General features: G+C 44.0%; 2 protein-coding genes across 2 annotated transcripts in view; both read left to right on the top strand.

The window, feature by feature from the left end:
* Positions 1 to 4,076, top strand: part of LOC115154951 (dnaJ homolog subfamily C member 13) — a 71,730-nt gene extending 67,654 nt beyond the window's left edge. The window contains exons 53-55 of the mRNA XM_029701689.1: positions 1,508 to 1,651; positions 1,826 to 1,925; positions 2,753 to 4,076. Coding sequence (XP_029557549.1) covers positions 1,508 to 1,651; positions 1,826 to 1,925; positions 2,753 to 2,850 — 342 coding nt within the window. The 3' untranslated portion in view covers positions 2,851 to 4,076. The remainder of the gene's footprint in view (positions 1 to 1,507; positions 1,652 to 1,825; positions 1,926 to 2,752) is intronic.
* A 113-nt stretch (positions 4,077 to 4,189) lies between these two features.
* Positions 4,190 to 18,928, top strand: part of LOC115163057 (DNA topoisomerase 2-binding protein 1-A-like) — a 53,820-nt gene continuing 39,081 nt past the window's right edge. Inside the window, 5 exon segments of the mRNA XM_029714653.1 lie at positions 4,190 to 4,829; positions 5,507 to 5,661; positions 15,946 to 16,080; positions 16,209 to 16,352; positions 16,609 to 16,790. Of these exon segments, the coding sequence (XP_029570513.1) occupies positions 5,587 to 5,661; positions 15,946 to 16,080; positions 16,209 to 16,352; positions 16,609 to 16,790 (536 nt within the window). The 5' untranslated portion in view covers positions 4,190 to 4,829; positions 5,507 to 5,586.

Raw genomic sequence — 18,928 nt, 5'->3', positions numbered from 1 at the left:
CTTCAATTTCTCAAACATATGACTATTTTACAGCTATTTAAAGACAAGACTCTCGTTAATCTAACCACACTGTCCGATTTCAAAAAGGCTTTACAACGAAAGCAAAACATTAGATTATGTCAGCAGAGTACCCAGCCAGAAATAATCAGACACCCATTTTTCAAGCTAGCATATAATGTCACAAAAACCTAAACCACAGCTAAATGCAGCACTAACCTTTTATGATCTTCATCAGATGACACACCTAGGACATTATGTTATACAATACATGCATGTCTGTTCAATCAAGTTCATATTTATATAAAAAAACAGCTTTTTACATTAGCATGTGACGTTCAGAAAAAGCATACCCCCCGCAAACTTCCGGGGAATTTACTAACAATTTGCTAAATTACTCACGATAAACGTTCACAAAAAGCATAACAATTATTTTAAGAATTATAGATACATTACTCCTCTATGCACTCGATATGTCCGATTTTAAAATAGCTTTTCGGATGAAGCACATTTTGCAATATTCTAAGTACATAGCCCGGCATCACAGGGCTAGCTATTTAGACACCCGACAAGATTAGCCTTCACCAAAATCATATTTACTATAAGAAAAATGGTCTTACCTTTCCTGTTCTTCGTCAGAATGCACTCCCAGGACTTCTACTTCTATAACAAATGTAGGTTTGGTCCCAAATAATCCATCGTTATATCCAAACAGCGGCGTTTTGTTAGTGCGTTCTAGAAACTACCAGAATGCTAAATCACGGTCGTGCGCATGGCGCAGAACGTGACAAAAAAATTCTAAATATTCCATTACCGTACTTCGAAGCATGTCAACCGCTGTTTAAAATCAATTTTTATGCAATTTATCTCGTAGAAAAGCGATAATATTCCGACCGGGAATCTGCAATTAGCTAAACAGCCGAATGAAAATACTCCACGGGGGCGAATTGCGCACGCGCCTAATTCTATTGTCCCCTGATGGGACACTTGGAAACGGAGATAATGTGTTTCAGCCTGAGGCTGCCTCGTCATCGTTCAGGTTTTTCCTGGGTTCTGAGAGCCTATTGGAGCCCTAGGAATTGTCACGTTACAGCTAAGATCCTGACTCTTCAATAAACAGAAGCAAGAACAACAACACCTTGTCAGACAGGGTACTTCCTGCATGAAACCTTGTCAGGTTTTTGCCTGCCATAGGAGTTCTGTTATACTCACAGACACCATTCAAACAGTTTTAGAAACTTTAGGGTGTTTTCTATCCAAACCTGAACAATAATATGCATATTCTAGCTTCTGAGTTGGTGTAGGAGGCAGTTAAAAATGGGCACATATTTTTTCCAAAATTCTCAATGCTGCCCCCTAGCCCGTAGAGGTTAACAGTTACATTTTCTAAAATTTTTCCCTGTTAATTCCTTAGCGAAAAACACAGGGTGTGCTTATGTTCTACCCTTTTTTACTTCTTGTTATTTCATGTCATTTGAGTGTTTTTATGGGTTCCTACATGCACACACAGGCCCTCCGAGTGGAGTTGGTGCCGTACCTCCTGCGGCTACTGGAAGGAATTGGGCTGGAGACCTTAGCCAATCCCTCGGCCACCAAGGCTCAGATCGTCAAGGCTCTCAAGTCTATGACACGCAGTCTGCACTATGGAGAACAGGTTAGACACCACAACTATGTCAATCAATATATCAATCCTTATATCAACAATATATTGCAGTACTTACTGTGTGTCTAAGACCATTTCCCCTCGGGACATTAAAGTTGATCTTATCCTATCCTCACTGCTATGTTACTGTACACTTCTATCAGTCTGAGGGCTCCTGTGTTGCAGGTGAATGAAATCCTGAATCGGTCCACTGTGTGGAGTGCCTTCAAAGATCAGAAACACGACCTGTTCATCTCCGAGTCCCAGACCGCAGGGTACATCACAGGTGGGAATGTAATCCACAGACACACACAGCATATTAAGCACTACAAAGAAGGTACATTTAGAGGGGGCATTGTACAAGCCCAATCTGAATCCTTTCGTTCTACTATGCTTCCATTGAGCACTTTGTGGCTGCTGACTCCTCGCTTAGTGCCTCTCAGCCTTATACCCTCCTCCCTACTTTTCCTCTCTGTTCTCCTCTCTTCCTCCTGTTCTTTCCCTTTCTCCTCCACGTTTCCTTCTTCCTCAGGTGTGTCCACTCCCTCTCTCATGGCGGCCAGCAGCCCCCTGCGGACCGGGCTGTAGTTTCCTATGCATGGCCCTCCCAGCACTCCTCTATTTGCTCTGACTGCAGGTAGACTTTGTCCTTGCTCCCCCACCCTACTTCCACCTCCACTCCTTTTCCTGTGGCCCTCCATCTTGTGCCACTGCTCAGTTTTTTCATTTCCACTTTCCCCAACTCATCTCATCTTCGGACATGGATTGGAAAAACACAATGGCTGGATCACTGTAGCACAAGTCAATGAGTGAATCCTTTGAACCAGTGATGGGGAAGCCCTTGATAAGTCAAGTGGCCCTAATAAAGTCAGTGGCAATATGCTTGCTGACGCTCTAAGTAGCAATAGTTCAAATACCTCCATGCCATCTCCACTACCACCTCTCACACCGCCAGCCCTGTAACATAACCACACAATGTAACACTTTCAACAGATAATCTAGTGTTGACCTCAGTCCTTACCACTCATCTTGTGCATTCAATTCCAGTGGTCAGTCTTGAGCATTTCTCAGTCTCTCATCCCCTGTCTCTTTCTGTGTGACTGTCTCCTTCAGGTCCAGGAGTCGCGGGCTACCTTACAGCAGGAACTGGCTCCACAGTGCTGCCCAGCGTTCCGCCCCCTGTGGACAATGACATTGGAGACTCGGGCTGAAAGACTGACTGACAGGCGGACTGAGAGAGAAGTGCTCAGCCCTCCAGACTGATCTGCGGCTCCAAGGCTGCAGCTCAGAGACTGCTCAGCTCCACAAAAGAGGGAGGGAGGAAGGAGAGGGGCAATCACAGACTGTCCCCAAAATGTCTGTCGTCGCCACACCTTCAAAATGTCACTCTCCTTCCCCCGCCCCCTCCAAACAGCACTGTCTTCGTAAAACCGTCTTAAAGCAAATGATAAAACTTGTCGTCAACCTTCGATTTTTGTTTTTGTGCTCCTTTGTGTCTTCCAATGAGACAACAAATAGTTTACTTTTGTATGAATATATTTTTTACTTTAATTTTTGTAGAGTAAAAGACAGATCTTCAGTCTTTGTAAATTTGGATGTCTCACACTCCATTCTCTTCTTCCTTTCCTCCATCATGCCTGGTCTCACTACCCTGCCTAGTCACACACATCCTCACACACCCCAGTCTTGAAGGAGGGTACTCTATCTGGCCTGGACATGTGGTCACTGACTGAAAAAAGATTCACTTTAATCTCCACTCACCTGTTTACAGGAGGCATCGAAAACATTTTCCAAAATGTATAATGTTGTTTTAGTGTCGTGTTGAAAGAATTATTGTAAAAAGGAACTCACAGAACTATGGTGAATTAAGACTGCCCCGTTTGAAGTGGCCGTACGTGTGCGTTCGTTGTCTGTCTTACCCTCACCATGAGTGTGCGTTCGTTGTCTGTCTTACCCTCACCATGAGTGTGCGTTCGTTGTCTGTCTTACCCTCACCATGAGTGTGCGTTCGTTGTCTGTCTTACCCTCACCATGAGTGTGCGTTCGTTGTCTGTCTTACCCTCACCATGAGTGTGCGTTCGTTGTCTGTCTTACCCTCACCATGATGATCTTGATCCATACTTTGCTCTGCTCACTATCTATTTGAAGGTTGTCCTTTCTGCCGCTGCTGAGAAAAACATTTTCTACGTCATTTTCCTTCCCCAGAATGCAAAAAGCACTCGAATATTTATAGGTAAATAACGGCCTTTACCAACTGAAATGAGCTTCTGTAAGACATTTGGAAAGAAACTGACTTTGATTATACATCTGTGAAAGACTAGTGCAATTGGGAAATGTTCGATGTATTATGACGTATATAAGCTTTCTATATTGAATGTACATAAATAAAACAGTTGCACTTGTACATAAGATTTTAAGAATAAAAGGGAACCCACAATGTTGTTCTTTTCATCAGAATGTGTCTATTGCCAATTAAACTGAAGAGTGAATGACAATATAAAGTACAGTACAATAAGAGAAATGTTAAACTTTATACCAGAGTGGGGCATAGCAACAGTACATACATTGACAAAGCAAGCAAACCTTTGTGCCATAAAGGTCCAAAATCTTGGGCTCAAATACACATACAGTACCAGTCAAAAGTTTGGACACACCTACTCATTCAAGGGTTTTTCTTTATTTTTACTATTTTCTACATTGTAGAGTAGTAGTGAAGACAAAACGATGAAATAAGTGGAAAATCGTGTTGGTTTTGAATGTATTTCCATTCCTGCGAGCAGGCGACGCACATTCATATCGACTTTTCTTAGGACCCCACAAATCTCCCTTCTACATCTTATTACGATTTCCTCGCGCGAATAACAACCAAGCAACAGCTAGCGACTTTCTAACTTCAAGATGACTGAACTGTTGCTTTTTCGGATTTGTTGTACACTGTGATCGAGACAAATGACCTGTTCATTACGATAACAATGAGTGTTTGTTCGGGTTTTACACATCTTATTGTGATGTTCATCAACCTCTGTGAATGACAAGTTCGTAATTAAAGTCTGTCACACTTCATTTGGGTCGCGTGCTCGATGACTTTTACTCCTGTTGGTTAGTTCCAGATAACTAACGCGCGCTAGCTAGCTAAACTATTTATTTTCTGGCTAAAGGAATAAGCTAATGTTGGAGGTCTTCTAACAAGGTAAGCACAGTGGTTAAGCTGAATTGTTCCCCCCCTTCCCAGACGTTTTGAGCACAGCTCTGCACGTTCTCAGAGCAGAAAGTGACTGTCAATGCTATCGTGACTTATCAGTTAGTTAGCTACTGTAGCTAAATATGTTGTAGCTAACGCCATAGTCACTGACAGCAAAGTAAGCTAACTAACAATATGTCAACACTCATGGCATCTAGTTATATTCTCTGTAGCTAACGTTAGCTATTAAAGAGCCTGCTAGCCATATGACTGTTCCTAAATCCATATAGCTAGCAGTTACACTTCTGTCACATTGCAGGTGTATCATGTCAAAAGTCATCAAAATGTCAAAATGTCATCTATAATTTAGCCCAAACTACTACCTCTTCCCCTACTGTATTTATTTATTTTATTTCTTTTGCTCATTTGCACCATATTATTTATATTTGAACTTTGAACTTTCTTCAAACTACAAATCTACCATTCCAGTGTTTTTCTTGCTATACTTTATTTACTTTGCCACCATGGCATTTTTTTGCTTTTACCTCCCTTATCTCACATCATTTGCTCACATTGTATATAGTCTTATTTTTTTTTCTACTGTATTATTGACTGTATGTTGTTTACTCCATGTGTAACTCTGTGTTGTTGTATGTTGTCGAACTGCTTTGCTTTATCTTGGCCAGGTCGCAATTGTAAATGAGAACTTGTTCTCAACTTGCCTACCTGGTTAAATAAAGGTGAAATAAAATAAAATAAAAAGGAGATGGAGAAGAAAGACATCGTTAAGTTTGTAGACGTCAATGGACGAAAGACGGACCTTGCTGTCAAGGCCTATGAGGTGAGTTTCATGTTTATTATAGTGCTAGTGACACTTACTGCAGTGTCCATGACTAGGCTAACCACTAACATTTGACAGTAACGTTAGTGAGTGATCATGCTCCTTGAATCTTGTCTGTCTGGCTGTGTTAGGGGAGTGGACGGCCCTCCCCTACACCCAAAATAATTCAAACATAAAGTGGATAGTAGAGAACATGTCTACCTACCATTTACCCTCACTTCTTGGGCAGACCAGAGCCTTAGATACGCAGTTTTATAAACTGTTCTTTGTCCTGTAAGCATTAGGCTACATGGCAATGCAGGAATTTTGATATTGCACAGGGCTGCGGGCCAGAAGATTGTGGGTTCGTAGACCACCATGGACAAGAGTAGGGATGGAAAGGTCTTCTTTATAGGAAAGTTATTGCATGATTCTATCCATTTTATTTGCAGCTCCAAGAAAAAATAGCCTTTATAAATATTTAATGCAATTCTACGTCATTTTACATATTAGCAGAAACTTTTTTCAAAGTACTGAAGTTACAGGCTAAGAATGGACAGAGAGAGAGGCCTACTCTGTGTTCATCTTAATATATTTCTCCAATGCCAAATCAGTGTGTCTTGTTTGCAATGAAACTGTCCCTGTTTGCAAATAATTACATCCGAGACATCATTAGAAATCTGAGCATGGTTCTTTCAAAAGTTAGGCCTACCTTTCCACCCCAGTAGGCCTAACGACGCAGAACATTTTAAGCTTTAACTGCTGACTACTCTTCTTCCATGGCTTAACCCAAGGAGAGAAGGTCACAAGTGTTTCCCTAAAAGCTGTCAGGGTTTAAACATCTTCTATTGTACAGAAAGTGAATAGCTTAATCAATTGAATTGAATCAAATCAAAGTTTATTTGTCACGTGTGCCGAATACAACAGGGGTAGACCTTACAGTGAAATGCTTACTTACAGGCTCTAACCAATAGTGCAAAAAAAAGGTGTGTGTGTGTGGGTAAGTAAAGACATAAAACAACAGTAAAAAGACATTTGAAAATAAGAGTTGTAAGGCTACATACAGAGCACTGGTTGGTCGGGCCAATTGAGGTAGTATGTACATGGATGTATGGTTAAAGTGACTATGCATATAAGATAAACAGAGAGTAGCAGCAGCGCAAAAGAGGGGTTGGGGGGGGGCACACAATGCAAATAGTCCAGGTAACCATTGGTTACCTGTTCAGAAGTCTTATGGCTTGGGGGTAGAAACTGTTGAGAAGCCTTTTTGTCCTAGACTTGGCACTCCGGTACTGCTTGCCATGCGGTAGTAGAGAGAACAGTCTATGACTGGGGTGGCTGGGGTCTTTGACAATTTTTAGGGCCTTCCTCTGACACCGCCTGGTGTAGAGGTCCTGGATGGCAGGCAGCTTTGCCCCAGTGGTGTATTGGGCCGTACGCACTACCCTCTGCAGTGCCTTGCGGTCAGAGGCCGAGCAATTTCCGTACCAGGCAGTGATGCAACTGGTCAGGATGCTTTCGATGTTGCAGCTGTAGAACCTTTTGAGGATCTCAGGACCCATGCCAGATCTCAGGACCCATGCCAAATTGAAAGTGTCAGAATTAGATTACTTCCCAAGCAAGTCTATTTTTTTGTCTCCTCACCAACAGAATGTTGCTGCTGCTCAGTCTCTCAATGTCAAAGAAACAAAACAATGATATCCCCATGTGCATTAGTCACACCTTTCCCATGTATCACATCCGCCCGTGATTGGGAGTCCCATAGGGCAGCGCACAATTGGCCCAGTGTTTCTCTCCCTCTAAAAACTAAAATAAATATATTGGCCTCTACAAATATTATTTTGGCCTTTATTCAGATTACAATCGCTCACTTTCGTTTTTTTGAAAACGAAATAACCTCCAAAATATCGTTATACATTATCAAGTTGATGGCACAGTCATATAGCCCGGCACCTACATAAGCTGGGTGACTCACTCATTCATGGCTTTGGATCAAAATAAATAAGTACCAATATTCTTTCAGATAGTCTTTAATAAATACATGTTTTGGTTATCCTGACCTATTAGCAGGACAATATACCTTTGCCAACAACTCTCTGTATTTTGATACTTTGTGAATGGGGCTCTGGAGTGGATGGTTTCTACCGCAGTGCAAAATGTTTTGCTACAGATGCAGGTTCGATACCCGTGCCGGCCGCCACCAGGAGACCCATGAGGCGGCTTTTGGTTTTTAATTTAGAAACCTCCAATCCTCTATATGTAATTATTGACTGAAAGTCAAGTCATATTTTTCGATATACTGCAGGCCTACTGTAGGCGACATGAGTCTCACTAGTGTTGAGTAATGTGCTGTTAAAGTTGTGTAGGTCTTATTTATTTAAAGAGCATATTGAAGTTAGAAGCAATAGCATTTGAAGCAAAAGCCTACAACTATTTTAGCACCATTTTGCGCTGCTCTGAGACAAAAGCATGGAGACTGATCTTGATAAATCATAGAGATTTTAATTTTCACTGAATCTCTGTTTGGGTATTGGTTAGACTACAAGTAGGGTGTGTTATGCTCTTAGTGTAACCTTTAACTAGGCAAGTCAGTTATTAAGAGCAAATTCTTATTTACAAGGACAGCCTACTCCTTCCTCCCCGTCGGGGAATTGAACCCCGGTCTCCCGCGTGCCCGCACGACACAGGGATTCTTTAGCTAAATAGCCAAGTACTGTAGCCTACTCCCTGTGGCTCAGTTGGTAGAGCATGGTGTTTGCAATGGTGTTTGCAACGCCAGGGTTGTGGGTTCGATTCCCACGGGGGCCAGTACGGGGGGGGGGGGGAAATGTATGTAATGTATGCATTCACTACTGTAAGTCGCTCTGGATAAGAGAGTTTGTTAAATGACTATAATGTACAATGTACTCCCGACCGTCACGTTGTACAGCGCCATATTTTCCGTTCCATCCTTACGGAAACTCAGAGGGTTTTTTGTTTTTCTTGGAATAGAAACACCATAATATTAATTAAGCAACATTTCTTAATCAGTCCCATATACTATGTTCTTACAAAAAAGGTTTTACATTCTCTAGTACAGCCACTATTGAAGGCTATCAAATGCTTCTCAAAGATGCCCTCTGGTGGTCAAACTAGCGCTAACTAGCATTAATGGTACCAGTGGTTGGCACTTAAATAAAGTGCCATAGAATTCTGCAACTTTTAAAGGACGAACCACTGTATATAGGGCAGCAGCCTCTCGCTGCAATCAGGTCAGTGTGTGTCAAGTGGGTGGACCGCCTACCCTGTTTTACAACCCTGGGCCCAACGTTACTGTTGATGAGCAGCTTATGCCATTTAGGGTCCGCTGCCCCTTCAGGCAGTACATACCGTCTAATCCCGCAAAATATGGAATCAAGATCTGGGCTGCCTGTGATGATGCTTCATCATGTGCTTGGAACTTGCAAGTGTATACAGGGAAGCCAGAGGGAGGAGCCCCTGAGAAGAACCAAGGGATGCGAGTTGTCCTGGACGTGACACAGGCACTCCGTGGCCACAACACCACATGCAATAACTTTTTTTACTTCACACAAGCTGGGACAGGAGCTCCTCAAGAGGAAGCTGACGGTAGGAACAGTACGAAAAAACAAGCCAGAGCTCCCACCTCAGCAGTTGAATACACTAAACATGCCTAGCAATTCCTCCAAGTTTGTGTTCACGTCCCTAGTGTCCTACGTGCCGAAGGTAAAAATGTGGTACTCATAAGTACGCTGCATAGGGGTGGGAGAATCTGTGGCCAGGAACATCAAAAACCAGAAATCACAATGCCACAAAGGAGGGGTAGACAATTTAGACAAGCTGGTGACTGGCTACAGCTGCAAAATATGAACCTTACGTTGGCCACTTATGATATTCTTCAACATCTTTGACATGTCGGCGCACAACGCCGATTTGCACCTGGCTGGGGTAGAGTGTAGGGAAATACAGAATTTTTTACAATGCTTCATGGAATCGTGGCTGAATGACAACATGGATATTCAGCTAGCGGGATATATGCTGCACCGGCAGGATAGAACAGCACACTCCGGTAAGACTGGGGGGGGGGGGGGGGGGACGGTCTGTGCATATTTGCAAACAACAGCTGGTGCATGAAATCTAAGGAAGTCTCTAGATTTTGCTCGCCTGAAGTAGCGTATATTGTGATAAATTGCAGGCCACACTACTTGCCTAGAGTTCTCAGCTATACTTTTCGTGGCTGTTTATTTACCACCACAAACAGATGCTGGCACTAAGACCGCACTCAGTCAGCTGTATAAGGAAATAAGCAAACAGGAAACCACTCACCCAGAGGCGGCGCTCCTAGTGGCCGGAGACTTTAATGCAGGGAATCTTAAATCAGTTCTACCAAATCTCCATCAACATGTTAAATGTGCAACCAGAGGGAAAATAATTCTAGATCACCTGTACTCCACACACAGAGACGCGTACAAAGCTCTCCCCCGCCCTCCATTTGGTAAATCCGACCACAACTCTATCCTCCTGATTCCTGCTTACAAGTGTGACGACCCTCCCACTCTGTCTGCTGTATTTTCTCTCTTTGCTCTTGTTCCTCATTAGGATGCCAGTGGGCGGAGTTGGAAGGGTCGTCAGCTAGATGGGAAACACCTGGGCTCGGGTGTGTCCCAGGATAAAGACAACTCTTCCACAGTCATTAAGGGGAGACTCTCTCCATGCAGACACCTTGTTTTTGGTTGTGATAGTTATGGTATCTAATAAATATATATTTTTGATACTCCTTGTCTCCACATTGTCTCCCTTTTGTTGCGAACTCTGAGCCGGTTCGTAACAAGTGGGAGCTCATCCGGGATCTTGAACTTGTGTTTGGGAGAAAACGTGGAGGTATGTTAAATTGAGGTGCTTGGTTTGTTTGTTTGAGTTTGGGGCTCAGTACTGGTTGCCTTTGTTTGTTTGGTTTGTGTGCTGTGTTGGAGAGAGTACATTGGTTAGTTTCCAGGCCTCTGCCTAGCCTGGAAACGCTTGTTCTACTCGCTGTTGGAACATTGGTCTGAGGTGAGTACAATCAGCTGTGTACCTCGGTGGGAGATTTGGATAGGGTAGTGAAACTTACTACCTGGAGCTATAGCCTTTTTCCCCTGATAGGCTTAGCGACGTGTTTCATTTTGGAATATGTTGGGCATTCTTAATGTTTGTTATTTTTGTGTGGTGTCTGTGGACTGAGCAGTTGTCTCGGGGGCACATCTGTGGCTTGGTGCAATCTACCTGCGTGCTGGGGGGTTACTTCCTCGCCAGCGGGCTACAGTGCATAATTACCCACCGCAAATCTGCATGAAGACTAGGGTTGAGTTATTGTAGGTTTTGGGGAAGCTCCATTTCGCATCTCTTTTCTGTGGTGCCCGGTGTGATTGTATTCTCTTGTTGTGATCTGGTGTGCTCAGCAGAATCGTTGGAGTGACTATGAACCGTTGGAGTGACTATGAACCGTTGGAGTGGCTATGAACCGTTGGAGTGGCTATGAACCGTTGGAGTGGCTATGAACCGTTGGAGTGGCTATGAACCGTTGGAGTGACTATGAACCGTTGGAGTGACTATGAACCGTTGGAGTGACTATGAACCGTTGGAGTGACTATGAACCGTTGGAGTGACTATGAACCGTTGGAGTGACTATGAACCGTCGGAGTGACTGAACCGTTGAGAAGTGACTATGAACCGTTGGGAGATGTTGTTTGTAGCTGATACGGTCTCGTGTGCCCTGTTCCTGAGTGTTATGTGACTGACCATTGTTTGGTTTTGTCATGTTCTAACATTCCTGTCTGTTCCCTCCTGGTCTTGTGTTCTCCTTTCCTCTTAAATGTTGCTTCCTGTGCGCAAAGGTTGCTGAGGTCTGGGGAGAAGGAGGTTGGCTGGGGCAAGTGGAAGGTGAACATGTAGCCTCTCATCAATTTGGGACGCAGAGGCCTGTGTCAATTTGGGACGCAGAGGCCGGTGTCAATTTGGGACGCAGAGGCCGGTGTCAATTTGGGACGCAGAGGCCGGTGTCAATTTGGGACGCAGAGGCCGGTGTCAATTTGGGACGCAGAGGCCGGTGTCAATTTGGGACGCAGAGGCCGGTGTCAATTTGGGACGCAGAGGCCGGTGTCAATTTGGGACGCAGAGGCCGGTGTCAATTTGGGACGCAGAGGCCGGTGTCAATTTGGGACGCAGAGGCTGGTACGTTGTTCCGGGGCCCTTGTTGGTCCCCGGTTTTATGGGGGGGGGGTGTGACGACCCTCCCACTCTGTCTGCTGTATTTTCTCTCTTTGCTCTTGTTCCTCATTAGGATGCCAGTGGGCGGAGTTGGAAGGGTCGTCAGCTAGATGGGAAACACCTGGGCTCGGGTGTGTCCCAGGATAAAGACAACTCTTCCACAGTCATTAAGGGGAGACTCTCTCCATGCAGACACCTTGTTTTTGGTTGTGATAGTTATGGTATCTAATAAATATATATTTTTGATACTCCTTGTCTCCACGTTGTCTCCCTTTTGTTGCGAACTCTGAGCCGGTTCGTAACACAAGCAAAAATTAAAGCAGGAAGCACCAGGGACTCGGTCTATAAAAAAGTGGTCAGATGAAGCAGATGCTAAACTACAGGACTGTTTTGCTATCACAGACTGGAACATGTTCCGGGATTCTTCCGATGACATTCAATGACATCCGATGACACATACCCCAACCAGAAGCCATGGATTACAGGCAACATTCGCACTGAGCTAAAGGGTAGAGCGGCCGCTTTCAAGGTGCGGGACTCTAACCCGGAAGCTTACAAGAAATCCCGCTATGCCCGCCGCCGAACCATCAAACAGGCAAAGCGTCAATACAGAACTAAGATCGACTCGTACTACACCGGCTCCGACGCTCGTCAGATGTGGCTTGCAAACTATTACAGACTACGAAGGGACGCACAGCTGAGAGCTGCCCAGTGACACAAGTCTACCAGACAAGCTAAACTACTTCTATGCTCGCTTCGAGGCAAGTAACACTGAAACACTGAAACAAGTAACACTGTTCGGGACGACTGTGTGATCACGCTCTCCGCAGCCGATGCGAGTAAGACCTTTAAACAGGTCAACATTCACAAGGCTGCAGGGCCAGACGGATTACCAGGACGTGTTCTCCGAGCAGGCGCTGACCAACTGGCAAGTGTTTTCACTGACATTTTCAACCTCTCCCTGACTGAGTCTGTAATACCAACATGTTTCAAGCAGACCACCATAGTCCCTGTGCCCAAGAACACTAAGGTAACCTGCCTAAATGACTACCGACCCATAGCACTCACATCTGTAGCCATGAAGTGCTTTGAAAGGCTGGTCATGGCTTACATAAGCCCATTATCCCAGAAACCCTAGACCTACTCCAATTTGCATACCGCCCAACAGATCCACAGATGATGCAATCTCTATTGCACTCCACACTGCCCTCTCTCACCTGGACAAAACGAACACCTATATGAGAGTGCTTTGACTACAGCTCAGCGTTCAACATCGTAGTGCCCTCAAAGCTCATCACTAAGCCAAGGACCCTGGGACTAAACACCTCCCTCTACAACTGGATCCTGGACTTCCTGACGGGCCGCCCCCCAGGTTGTAAGGGTAGGTAACAACACATCCACCACGCTGATCCTGAACACGGGGGCCCCTCAGGGGTGCGTGCTCAGTTCCCTCCTGTACTCCCTGTTCACCCAGGACTGCATGGCCAGGCACGACTCCAACACCATTAAGTTTGCCGGTTACACAACCGTGGTAGGCCTGATCACCGACAATGACGAGACATTCTATAGGAAGGTCAGAGACCTGACCATGTGTTGCAAGGACAACAACCTCTCCCTCAACGTGTTTAAGACAAAGGAGATGATTGTGGATCCTTAAAAGGTTCCTTGGCATCCACATCACAAACTGGTCCAAGCACACCAAGACAGTTGTGAAGAAGGCACGACAAAATCTATTCCCCCCTCAGGAGACAGAAAAGATTTGGCATTGGTCCTCAGATCCTCAAAAGGTTCTACAGCTACACCATCAAGAGCATCCTGGCGGGTTGCATCACTGCCTGGTATGGCAACTGCTCTGCCTCCGACCGCAAGGCACTACAGAGGGTAGTGCGTACGGCCCAGTACATCACTGGGGCCAAGCTTCCTGCCATCCAGGACCTCTATACCAGGCAGTGAAAAAATGTGTATAAGTCTCCGGCCACCTTAGTCATAGACTGTTCTCTCTGCTACTGCACGGCAAGCAGTACTGGAGCGCCAAGTCTAGGTCCAAGAAGCTTCTAAACAGTTTCTACTCCCAAGCCATAAGACTCCTGAACATCTAATGAAATGTCTACCCAGACTATTTGCATTGCCCCCCCCCCCTTCCCCCATTTACACTGCTGCTACTTTGTTTTTATCAATGCATAGTCACTTTTAATAACTCTACCTGCATGTACATATTACCTCAATTACCTTGACTAACCGGTGCCCCTGCACATTGACTCTTGTACCGGTACCCCAGTATATAGCCTCGGTATTGTTATTTTACTTCTGCTCTTTAATTATTTGTTACTTTTATTTCTTATTTTTTGTAGGTGTTTTTCTTAACTGCATTGTTGGTTAAGGGCTTGTTAGTAAGCATTTCACTGTAATGTCTACACCTGTTGTATTCGGCGTATGTGACAAATAAAATTTGATTTGAAAATGTGTTCTTCTTCACAGAAATTGAGTCAAGCCCAATGAGTCTCAGGTTGAAAAAATAATGAATTGTATAATTTTTCTTTTAGTAAACATTGAAAATGGGTCCCTCAGACCCGAACACCACACAAGGTTTAAGGCATGAAGATCAGTCTGGAAAATGTCAAGATCTTTGAAAGTTTCTTCAAGTGCAATTGCAATAACCATCAAGCGCTATGATGAAACTGTCTCTCACAGGATAGGAAGACCCAGAGTTACCTCTGCTGCGAAGAATAAGTTCATTAGAGTTACCAGCCTCAGAAATTGCAGCCATAATAAATGCTTCACAGAGTTCAAGTAACAGACACATCTTAACATCAACTGTTCAGAGAAGACTGCGTGGATCAGGCCTTCATGGTCGATTTGCTGCAAGGAAACCACTACTAAAGGACACCAATAAGAAGATACTTGCTTGGGCCAAGAAACACGAGCAATGGACATAAGACCGTTGGAAATCTGTCCTTTGGTCTGATGAGTCCAAATTTGACATTTTTGCTTCCAACCGCTGTTTCTTTGCGAGAGGCAGTAGCTGAACGGATAATCTCTGCATGTGTGGTTCCCACCGTGAAGAAACGAGGAGGAGGAGGTGTGATCGTGTGTGGGTGCTTTGCTGGTGACACTGTCTGAGATTTATTTCGAATTCAAGGCACACTTAACCAGCATGGATACCACAACATTCTGCAGTGGTACGCCATCCCATCTGATTTGCGCTTAGTCCCACTATCATTTGTTTTTCAACAGGACAATGACCCAAAACACACCTCCAGGCTGTGTCAGGGCTATTTGACCAAGAAGGAGAGTGATGGAGTGCTGCATCAGATGACCTGGCCTCCACAGTCACCTGACCTCAACCCAATTGAGATGGTTTGGGATGAGTTAGTCTGCAGAGTGAAGGAAAAGCTGCCAACAAGTGCTCAGCATATATGGGAACTCCTTCAAGACTGTTGGAAAAGCGTTCCTCATGAAGCTGGTTGAGAGAATGTTGAGCGTGCAAAGGGTGTCTACTTTGAAAAATCTAAAATATATTTGGAATTAACACTTTTTTGGGGTTGCTAAATGATTCCATTGTTATTTCATAGTTTTGATGTCTTCACTATTACTCTACAATGTAGAAAATAGTAAAAGTAAAGAAAAACCGTTGAATGAGTAGGTGTCCAAACTTTTGACTGGTACAGTATATATTTGCTTCTGCTCGACTAAAAACAATCTCAGGCTACCAACAGCCATTCTACCAAACAATCAACCAGTGGAATAATTGGGGTCAGCCCTGGTATGGATTATTGATTGAGACCACACTAAGTAGCTTATAGGCGACCTTGATATTGCGCTTAGTTTAGAATTGGAGATGAGGGGCGGATTCAGGCACACATCGATTATATAGCCTAATTAGCAACTCATTCTAAAACACAGAAATATTGAAATGTCATCGATTACAAATGACATGACCTTCCCCTGGACGAGATTTAAAAAATACTAAATCCTCCCCTTGACTGAAATTGAAACAGCATTATGTAGATTTCGATCCATCCCTTATTGAAATGCATTAGCTTTCTCTTCACTATGAAACAGGCCATCATGGAGCTCCAGTCAGAGAAGCACTTGAAGACCATTGATGAGGAGGCGGTGTTACAGCTGGACCATGATGACAAGTCTCTGTTTGTCTTCAGTAGCTTCTCCACACCTGCCTTCCACCACTGTAAAAAGGTCTGTCTCAAGATGCACACATTCCCAAACCTGGCTTCTACTTAATCCTCATAAGTCACAACATGTTAACAGTACTGTCAGCATTCAGCAATGAAGTGTACTGAAAACTGGTTTGTCTCTTTGTGTAGCTGGGCTGTCGAGTAGTGAGTCCACTAGTGGTGCACTTCTGCCTGCAGCACCAGCGCTGTGTGCCCAAAGCAGAGCAACCCGTCTACAACATGGCCATGGCTGATATCACCATCTGCTGCACCAGTCTGGACAAGGAGGCTAGGGTAAGTCAATTGCTGTCCACTCTACTCGACTCAGCAACAATGATGCCAAGTGTTTTTCATACCAATGATCCACATCAACAGCCTTACAGGGGAACTCTTGAAAATAGAACCAGAGTGTAATTTTATGCTGAGCAGTGTGTCTCTCGGAGTCGTGCTTCTTAAGCCCAGGTTACATTCAAATGAACAGGAGCTTCTCACGCCCGGCAAAAGTTGTCCAGTGTAGCAGGTCTGTTAATGACTGTCTGTCTACCTTCAGGCTGATGTGATGGCTCTAGTGCAGCTGATGGGAGGGAGGGTCTACCGGGACCTCAACGTGTCCGTCACTCACCTGGTCGCCGGGGAGGTCGGCAGCAAGAAGTACCTGGTGGCTGCCAGCCTGGGGAGGCCCATCGTACTGCCCACCTGGGTAAAAACCTGCTGGGAGAAATCACAGAACAGGTAATGGGGCTTTTTATGCCTTTCTCATTTTGCCAGACACACTTAATGAAAAGCAACTGAGTATACAAAACATTAAGAACATGACATAGATTGACCAGGTGAATGTTACCTCCAAATGACACAACGACTAGGTTCCAGTTTAACAACGTTTACTTCACCGTATTTCCACAGTAGATAGTTGCCATTACTCTCAGGACCGGTCCAACAGAGCACCGTAATAACAGAAGTATAGGGATACTTTAAACATGAACTTAACAATCTCCCACTTTTCTTTAAAGACAAATAAAACATCAACAAATAATTAAATATCCAAGTATTATTCAAGTCCCCATTACAAATGGGTCATGTGACAATGGCACCATTACTGAGTGCCTTTAGGAGCACAAGTGCGAATGCTCATTTCTTTTGTCAGTCAGCTTGCGGTTCTTTTGTGGCCGACCACAGAATCCGCTGGATTCTCTGAGCCTGAATAAGTTCCTTGATGCTGCTAACCTCAAGACGAAGTCTTTTCTCTGTGACAGTCTTGGTTGACTTGACAGTATCAACAAGGGAGTAGTTGTCAGTGACACATTATAGGTACAATGTGCTGTTTTGCCTCAACAGTGGTAAGCTCTGAGAACAGAGTTGCCAGAAAGATGAAGTCATCAACATGACAGGCAAGTACTCCAGTCACATTGCAGTCTTGATCAAGCCAATAGAAGACGGCAGGATCCACTTGTGACATTTTGCCACCTGTACTCAGCATTGTTGCCTTGACTTTGTTGTACCAGTAGAGTGATGCATCTGTGAGGCCATACACACTTTCTTAGGTTCTACAGTGTTCCTTCGCCCTTAGCTTCAGGCGGAGGTTGGATGTGAATGTCCCTTGACAGCTCTGTAACCTGCAGTTATGCAGATTTGATGTCCATGGAATGAAGTAAAAAAAATTCTGGCAGATCACTGTCAGCAGCAATCTGAATGACTATGACGCGCATGTCGGTGAATCTTTTGGGATTTCTTTAGTAGCCAGCTCCTCAACCTCAAAACCTCTTAACCACTAGATGGGCTTTTGGCACTATTCCAGTTAAGGATTCTTTAAAACTTCTTAGGGCTAGGCCCCTTTTTTTCTCCACTTCCTGCCTGAATGACATGCCCAAAGTAAACTGCCTGTTACTCAGGCCCTGAAGCCAGGATATGCATATAATTGGTACCATTGGAAAGAAAACACTTTGCAGTTTGTATAAATGTTAAAATAATGTAGGAGAATATAACACAATAGATATGGTAGGAGAAAATCCAAAGAGAAACCAACCGGAAATTATTTCTTTTTGAGAGAACATCCTCTTAGAAAGCAAGAGAAAGAGAGAGGCCATATTGAAAATTAGCTCCCTGGATGCAGTTCCTATGGCTTCCACAGGGTGTCAGCAGTCGGTTCAAGGTTTCAGGCTTGTAACTTCAATAATGAATAACAAATGACAGTTTTAGTAGAAGGACACAGTCTTGGAAATTTGTGCTTGCGCGCACCATTAAGACATTACACACCTGTTAAAATACAGTACAAAAAAAAATGTATGAAATGAAAAATTAAATGTATGTATTCACTACTGTAAGTCGCTCTGGATAAGAGCGTCTGCTAAATGACTAAAATGTAAATGTAAAATCAGTTTTCTATTGAACATACTTCTTTCCTGAAGAAATATTATAGTTTGATTACATTTTAGGGTATCTGAGGAGTAAATAGAAACCTATTTTGACTTGTTGAAACAAAGTTTAGGGGTAGATTTTTGGATTCCTTTCTCTGCATGTTGAACGAGTGGATTACTCAAATCGATGGTGCCTACTAAACTGACTTTTTGGGATGTAAAGAAGGATTTTATCTAACAAAACGACACTACATGTTATAGCTGGGACCCTTTTGGATGACAAATCAGAGGAAGATTTTCAAAAAGTGCTGGTGCTGGTGGCATGTCAACAAGTACAGAGGGAAGATTAGGGTTCTACCCAAACATTAGCTGGTATGGGCTGTAGCCATGAACATTGTGCATTGAGTTCTTTGCCATCCGCGCCCAATCTAGGGCTGTTTTCCAGCCACATTCATTGTGTTGCTTGACTTTGAGCATGATCTCTTTGTGTGTTTGATTATGTCTATCCAGAAGCCC

Source organism: Salmo trutta, chromosome 2 (assembly GCF_901001165.1).
Source record: "Salmo trutta chromosome 2, fSalTru1.1, whole genome shotgun sequence".
NCBI classification, from domain to species: Eukaryota; Metazoa; Chordata; class Actinopteri; order Salmoniformes; family Salmonidae; genus Salmo; species Salmo trutta.
Note: the sequence above shows the minus strand (reverse complement) of the source record. Positions and strands in the feature narration are given on the sequence as shown.